This window comes from Rhipicephalus sanguineus, chromosome 8 (assembly GCF_013339695.2).
Source record: "Rhipicephalus sanguineus isolate Rsan-2018 chromosome 8, BIME_Rsan_1.4, whole genome shotgun sequence".
NCBI lineage: Eukaryota > Metazoa > Arthropoda > Arachnida > Ixodida > Ixodidae > Rhipicephalus > Rhipicephalus sanguineus.
Genome location: NC_051183.1, coordinates 147678121 through 147685964, shown reverse-complemented (window position 1 = coordinate 147685964; position 7844 = coordinate 147678121). Strand labels below are relative to the sequence as shown.

At 46.0% G+C, this 7844-nt stretch overlaps 1 protein-coding gene across 1 annotated transcript in view; it reads right to left on the bottom strand.

Moving 5' to 3' along the window:
* Window positions 1–1330: 1330 nt before the first annotated feature.
* The window catches only part of LOC119403570 (uncharacterized), a 16460-nt gene continuing 9946 nt past the window's right edge, over window positions 1331–7844 (bottom strand). The window contains exon 4 of the mRNA XM_037670499.1: window positions 1331–1446. Coding sequence (XP_037526427.1) covers window positions 1331–1446 — 116 coding nt within the window. The remainder of the gene's footprint in view (window positions 1447–7844) is intronic.

The following is a 7844-nucleotide window of genomic DNA, read 5'->3' as shown; positions in this document are numbered from 1 at the left end:
CGCTCTAATGGAATGTTGCGCAAACTGAAACGTTAGATTACACTGAACTTAATGGCCAGGTACAGATAGCGAACAGTTTACATAGCTGCTGTCTTTCCACGTGTCGCGTGCTTGAGAGCCAACGCGAAATCCCTGGAAAATGTGAGTAAACACGTCGTTGCGAAAATACGGCTTCGGTCCATTAAGCCGGCGTACAAGCTGCTTCGAACGTAGGTACAAATAAGCCGAGCCCATACAGAAAATCATTCGTTATTTTTCGGCATGTTCTTTAGAAAGCCTGCTTTTCGGGAGCTACGTATTCAGTGCCAATTCCAGCCAAGCAAGGCGAGCAAACCTACCTGAATGTGATTTATGCGGCAGTGTACCTGCTTCCGTTTCTTTTTCTTTCTTTTCTCCTCTGTCTCCAGCCATGTTTCAACAGGCACTTGCAGACTGATATACTAAAAGGCTTTTTGAGCGATATCTTTCGACATCTTTGCTGGAAAAACAGCTTACTGCCATAATAAGTATTAAGGTTTTGCCGTACAAATATTTTACTGCGGATTTCTACCTTACATGAAAGCCTTTATTATATCACGTTCTATTTTTTCTCCAGTGCGCTAGTATTTCTTCCCTCTAGTTTTTCTGGTCACACAGGATAGATGCATTGATGCATTATTTGGTTTTTATATGCGAAGCATTTATTAGCCAACCAAAGGCACTTTGACCGTTTCTATCTATCTATCTATCTATCTATCTATCTATCTATCTATCTATCTATCTATCTATCTATCTATCTATCTATCTATCTATCTATCTATCTATCTATCTATCTATCTATCTATCCGGCTATGTCTGGGCGCTCTCGTGGTCGTGTCCTTTACTTGACACATACCAAAACTGGCATGGAAGGGCATTAGTGTATGAGCAGCCCTATGAACAGGTCTATGCATGAATAGCATGATATGCTTGTCGCGTACGTCATGAAACCCTTTCCTTCAGTCACGTGTGGCAAATACCCGTATACCACGGCCCATGGAATGCGGGTGTGAGCCACAGGTGATTCGCAATTTGTATCTACACAGGAACGGCGATAACAGACTCTCAAAAATCTTGACACGATCGCGTTATGGAACTTGTGTCGCAGAATATGCGGGGCAGGCGTGGGCACCGTTGTCGGTGAGAAAAATATCAGAGGGACGGAAAGATCAAAATCACAGCCACAATCGAACCCAGGCATTCTGCGTGGTGGTGGTGGTCAAAACATTTAATTAAGCATTAAATGTTTACAGAGACGTGATTGGGTTGGGGCCGTACTGGCCTCCTCCCCTCACAGTACTAGGTGGAGCCTTTATTCCAGGGTTCCATTGGCAAACAACGCCGCCCGCGTCCGTTGAACCAGGGCCTTTTGGGCCTTGAGGTCCTGACAGCCGAGCAGGGCCGTCTCCCAGTCCTCTCTCGTGGATTCTGCGTGGCAGTCAAGTATTCATTCACAGAGCTACGCCAGTGCTTGAAACTGCTTACGAAAAAGAGCCTACAATGGCGTCATATCGCGGCAGCGTCAACTGTGGTTGCAGTGTGGGCTATCGGCGTGTGTAAAAATGTAATAAACATTACTTATTAACACCTATGACTCGCCAAGATATGGTCAACCATTGCTCAACCTGGAGAAACACGGCAAAAACCGCTTCTTGTGATGTGCACATGATCGCACCGTGGCGTGCAGTTCATTTCTATAAAACTGACATCTGTGCTCGAAGGTGAGTACTGACGTCATGTCGGACCACAGGATACCCTTCGGGGCGTCAGTGTAGTCGACGTGCCTGATAAGAACACGATCAATCCCGTTGGCAGGGGGGAGGGCGGGGGGCGTGCACCCTTTCTGCCCTCATCCGCAATTGTTGCTTCTTCAAATAGGGACTTTCCTCGAAATAGGTGCTTTTCTCAAATAGTCAAGGCCTTCAGCAAGTGCTCCCCCCCCCCCCCCCCACAGACACACCGCCGCGAAAAAAATTTCTCGCTGGGGCCGGCCCACGATATACCCATAACTACTCAAAATGCGCAAAGTTGGTCCAAATCGCAACGCTCGACTCCAAGCAATAAAAAAAAAATCAGTATAGGCCACTCATCGCCTACTTCTTCGCATCACATCGACTCCCAGAACGAGTGGGACCTGCCGAACTTTTTTTTTATTACTTAATCAATTGTTCCACCGTTTTGGTTTGCTTGATACGTGCGCGAGCACTTAGAATTTAGGGTATTTCTTTGGCACCTAAAATAAACCATTCTATATTATTATTATTATTATTATTATTATTATTATTACTATTATTATTATTATTATTATTATTATTATTATTATTATTATTATTATTATTATTATTATTATTATTATTATTATTACTGAAGTGTATTTTGTTCGAAAACTGTGGAAAATACACGAAGGTTTAACATCGGTGCATAATTCGCTAAATCGTTCCCGTGCCCCTTCTTATACAGACACAAAGTTTCGCCTTCGAATATGCCATCTGAAATGCAAAGGTTCAGTGCATGAGCTAGTTGCTCAGAACTTACATCTGCGGCAAACTTAAAGGGGTGCACCTGAACTGTAAAGACATTGCAACAACTACTGTTTCTTAACTTCATGATTAGTAGGCGAATCTAAATTTCCAAAACGAGATTTGAAGGGGCCTTGCAACACTTTTTCAGCATGATCAGAAAACGCTGTCGATTGGTAGTCGACGCTCCTGAGAACATGCGTGCCAAACATTATAGGGCAGCATGCGGCCTGCAATTTGCAAATAATTCTCAAAGTCGGTTAGAAATCATTCCTTCTTCTTTCTACAAATGATGTCATATCCCCAAATTCACGGCCATTGGTTGATTTGTGCATCTTGAGCTGCGTTGTTACCGAGGCTGCCGCGGGAGGCCGCTACGTGCCCGTGCGCGCGATCACACTGAAAGTAAACCGCGCGTTGGAAGAAAAAAATAAGAAAAAAAGGCTCCAGTTCATGACGCGCGCGTGACGTGACTTCTTTCCCTAAAAACACTGCCCAAAAATTCTCACCATAGGTATGCCGAGCCGTCAAGAGCGTCATTCTGTTAACAGTCTTAATTGGTTTCTCTATAACTCCTTCAATTTTACTGAACATATTGTATTAGCGCAATGTTCGTAAAAGAAAAGGAAAAAAGAAGAACGAGAGGGGGGTGCCAAACAGCGGGGCCAGACAGACAATATAGACATGTCACCACCCTAATATAGTTAACAATCTCAATTCAACATTCATAAAGCTTGGCGGATGTTTGACTGACACATGCATGACCATTGGTTTGGATATGACAGACCTCTAACACAATGGTTCTCAAATGGGGGTCTGCGAAGCCATTTTTGGGGTCCGCGAAACCCGTCCTCGAAAAAAAAAGAAAAATCAGAGTTTCACCGCAGGGGCGAAACAATGAATGCGATAGCAACAAATTGTAATGTTATACGAAGTGAGGCTGGCAGCTAACACTTTCGGATCCGATCTCGCGTTGCTCTACAAAACGCTGGTGTAAGAGAATACGGCCGCTCCAGGGACAGATGCTCTTTCCGCAAAGTCTCTTCGCGTTGAGAGAGCAGCACGTAGAAGGGTATATGAGCCGCCCGCTCATGGCTGCCGAGATGGCGCGCGCGCCAGCGTCGCGACCGCGCCCTTAAAATCAAAGTACAAAGTTGCAGCTCCAGCAACAAACCCCTCCCGCCACCCCCCTCGCTTCGCGTCTTTTCATGCTCGTTCAAGACGGGCGGGGCGTTTCCTCTCAGCTTTGACGGCAGGCCTCCCGAGCGGATTGATGTTATCGCAAGCGCCCTCCGAACGAATGAGATGGGCCGGCTTGTTTGATCTCTGCATCAGCCGCGTTCTTCGCCCCCGATCGCGCACTTTTACCCGCGGTAGAACATGCGGTGCACTGGGAGATGTTATCAATTTGGAATTTATACGGGACATTACGGCGATAAAAAAATCCCGTCGAGAGTGTCCATATAATTGCTGTCGCAATAAAAAGAAAAACATGCGTTTTTTGGAGGCACACTATGTCCATGACAGCGGCCGCTTCCGATTTTTTTTTTGTGTGTGCTTCCCCGCATAGCATTTTCGCATTGCGGCGGAGCTGACTTATATTTCCCCTTCTCCATGAGATCGCTGTAAAGCTTTTGTTGTAGTTTTCTACGACATATGCACGCGAGCATACTTGAGCAAACATAGCTAGAAACAGGTTGAATGTGGTTGCAGACCGCACAACGTATTGACAAGTTGTTGAGATCAAACTGCCATGACACTTTAGGTTCACCATTCTTTGCCAGGGAGAAATAAAAGGCACCTATTTCAGGCTGCATGTTCCGTTAATTTATGACCCCCCCCCCTTTTCTCCCACTGCATGGGGTCCCTCATCACTTCCACTGGTCCACAAGGGGTCCCCGAAACATCCATGTATGAGAACCACTGCTCTAACACTCATCTGAAGGGTGGCGCCAATTCTGCCCCTTACCTTTATTCAGTTGGACCTTTCACGCCATCTTTATTGCGCAAGGTTATGGCTAGGCATGATTCTTTACAATAATGGCGACCGAAGACCCTTTATGGTGAATCCAAAGAAAAGTTTTCACCTTTACCTCATGAAAGACAGGGCAGGTCGTTGTGAGAAGCAGACCATCACTTCATTTTCATTTGAACACGAAAGTGTTTTATGCCAGGGTCCCCCAAGACTTTAGTGACGTACTTCCGTCACAGATATCAGGTCGCTAAAGTGGACGCTTACGGATGAAAAAGAAATAAACATGGCTGATCACTCTGTCATAGGAATCGGTATAATACGAAAGTGAAACGTATCTTCACAGACGTAGTTGAGTCGTTGTTGCTCATTGTTTCGGCACAAGGGCGAAGGAAATAATGCTATAGCAACAAATTGTAATATAACGCGAAGAACTGCAAGCAGCTCGAAACTCGCAACGCGCTGCTCGAGCAGAAAGTACGCACGGAAGAAACACACACAGGATGAACGGGAACTAGCAACTTTAACAGCTCGACAGTTGAAGCGCGCTGCTCAAACACAAAGGAGGACGCACGAAAGGAACACACAAGTATACACAGGATGCGCGCGAACTGAATGTCACAGTTGTAACTTATTTGTGTGTGAGCAGCGCGCTCCCTTCGCAAAAGCGGCCGCTGCAGCGAACGAAATGACCTTCGTGCTCTCCGTAACTTCAACGCAAACTTGTGGTGAGAGCACAAGACGTACAAACCACACCTCATCACGACATAAGCGCGTGCGCACTAGCGACCACGCCGTGTGGAGGCGCGCGCGCATCTCAGCGCGCGGGGTGGCGTCCTTTAAAGCGCGCCCTTCGACACCTTCGCGCCATCTCGCTAGTGATAACGAAAACACGCTGAAGTGCCACCAACCTCCGAGTACCGCCAAGGGTAAATGGTGTATATAAATAGCTCGCCGTTAGCAAGCATAAGAACGTGCCGTCTGCGGCCGAGTCGGTTCGCGCCGCGCGCTGCGGAGCGAGGGGTCGAAGGTTCGACTCCCGGCGATGGAACTTTTTCTTTTAGTTTTTAACACGAAACTATTTTATGCCGGGGTCCACCAAGATTTTCATGACGTATTTCCGTCACGGAAAAACTGTAAGAAAAGTTCCGTTGACAGGAGTCGAACCCATGACCTCTCGGTCCGCGGCAATGGCTGACGGCCGTTTAGCCCACTGAGCTACCGCCAAACACATAAAGGAGGTTACATGTACGCGCCTTTGTCTATCATACTTTCCTCTCGCGGTGCTCTTGCATAGATGGATGGATGGATGGATGGATGGATGCTACACTCTAAAAAGTTTTCGGGAGTAACTGCGCAGTTCATCCGAAAAAGGGCACTTTACTCCCTCGAAGGACGAACTGCAGAAGCATGCGTGCCGTGCGCAAAGTTCGGAGGGTAACTGCTTGGTCCTTCGTCAAAATGAGAGGAACGGGAGGACGAATGGCAACACTTACTCCCGCCCACCTCGTGAAGGAGAGGGAGGGAGCCGGGGGGCGAGGGGGTGAGCGGGTAGATCTCCTTTCACTACTAAGCATATTTTTACGTTAAGTGCATTACGAAGTGTCAGTGCCTGGAAAATGTATATTAGTGGCCGTAACGATGCTCGTTCGTTTCTTGTAAGCAATAAGTGGATGAATAAATAACTAAAATAAAATTGTTAAGAGAGATGACAGGATGACCTTTATGACACTTGGCATGACACTTGGCATGGAATGACCCAATAATAATATCTGGGCTTTAACGTCCCAAAACCACGACATGATTATGAGAGACACCGTAGTGGAGGGCTCCGGAAATTTCGACCACCTGGGGTTCTTTAACGTGCACCTAGATCAAGTGCACGGGCCTCAAACATTTTCGCCTCCATCGAAAATGCAGCCGCTGCAGTCGGGATTCGATCCCGCGACCCGAAGGTCGCGAGATCGAATGATAGGATCAGCAGTTGAGTGCCATAACCACTAGACCACCGTGGCGAGGCTTATCCATTGAAGGTGCAACTAGCAACTGAGCAAAGAGGCTTATCCATTTGAGAGGCCTGTTTTATAAAGAAACTAACTACAAGCAAGACTTCGATTTGGGCGAGTTGGTACATGCTTAGCTGGGGCAAAAACAGCGCAAAAAAGGACCGAGGACGCAGGAACACAGTACACTGTACGAGCGCTGAACTTACAACTGACATCTTTATTGCACCAACCGCTCGTTTTTACAGTGCATCAAGCCGAGCACGCCATTCCAATCACACCGCCAATCAAAATCATCAGGTATGCAAACTACATTGTCACTGAAAGCTATCACATGTACATGAATTTCACGTTCTGTTTTGCCGTTTGCCTTCTTTAAAAATTGTGTGTTCTCAAAACAGAATTTGAAATCGTGGAAGCGTTTTTTATCAGGGAAGCAGGAGACAGTTGCATCAGCAAGCCATCTATTTTGCTCACTGACGCTGAGATTCAATATCTCAAAGGTTTCATGTAAATCATTTCCTTTACTGTATTTTTGTTGGTCATCCTCTAATTTTCCATCGACTAACTCTCAATCATTGTTATCGCGGTGAGCCTGCGCCTCGAACATGGATTGTTTGTTGTTGTTGTTTTGTGTGTTTTTTTTGTTGCTTGTTTATCCTTGTTAGGAACTGGTTTGTTCATTTTATCTGAGTGTGAAAGATTCATGCGCACGCTGTAATTCGATCATGTACACGTGATAGCTTTCAGTGACAATGTAGTTTGCATGCCTGATGATTTTGATTGGCGGTTTGATTGGAATGGCGTGCTCGGCTTGATGAGCTGTAAAAACGAGCGGTTGGTGCAATAAAGATGACAGTTGTAAGTTCAGCGCTCGTCCAGTCTACTGTGTTCCTGCGTCCTCGTCTTTTTTTTTAGCTGTTTTTCCCCATCTAACTAAATTTTTTGTCAAAGCGGTGTGCAACAAGCAGACTAAGTGGTTTGATAACGATACTACTACTCACGGGACCTGGCTGGTCACTCCAGCATTTATTCTTGCTATATTTTCGATCACGTCCACTTCTCTAATGTCTACAGACACATGGAAGTCTTCGTCGAAACGCTATAAAAATAAGAATGCCAGAACTCAGAAGGGAACTACGTAACACACGGATGAAAAGTTCGGAAGTGTCATGGTTGCAATGCTGGCCAACAAAGATTCACAGCCTACTGTTGCCACAAGCATTCATACTATTTATATATCCCAAATTTCCGCCATAGCAAGTGACAAGCGCGACATTTTACTACATCTAAAATTAAACAGCACTATAACGAGGTTCGACTACTGACAGT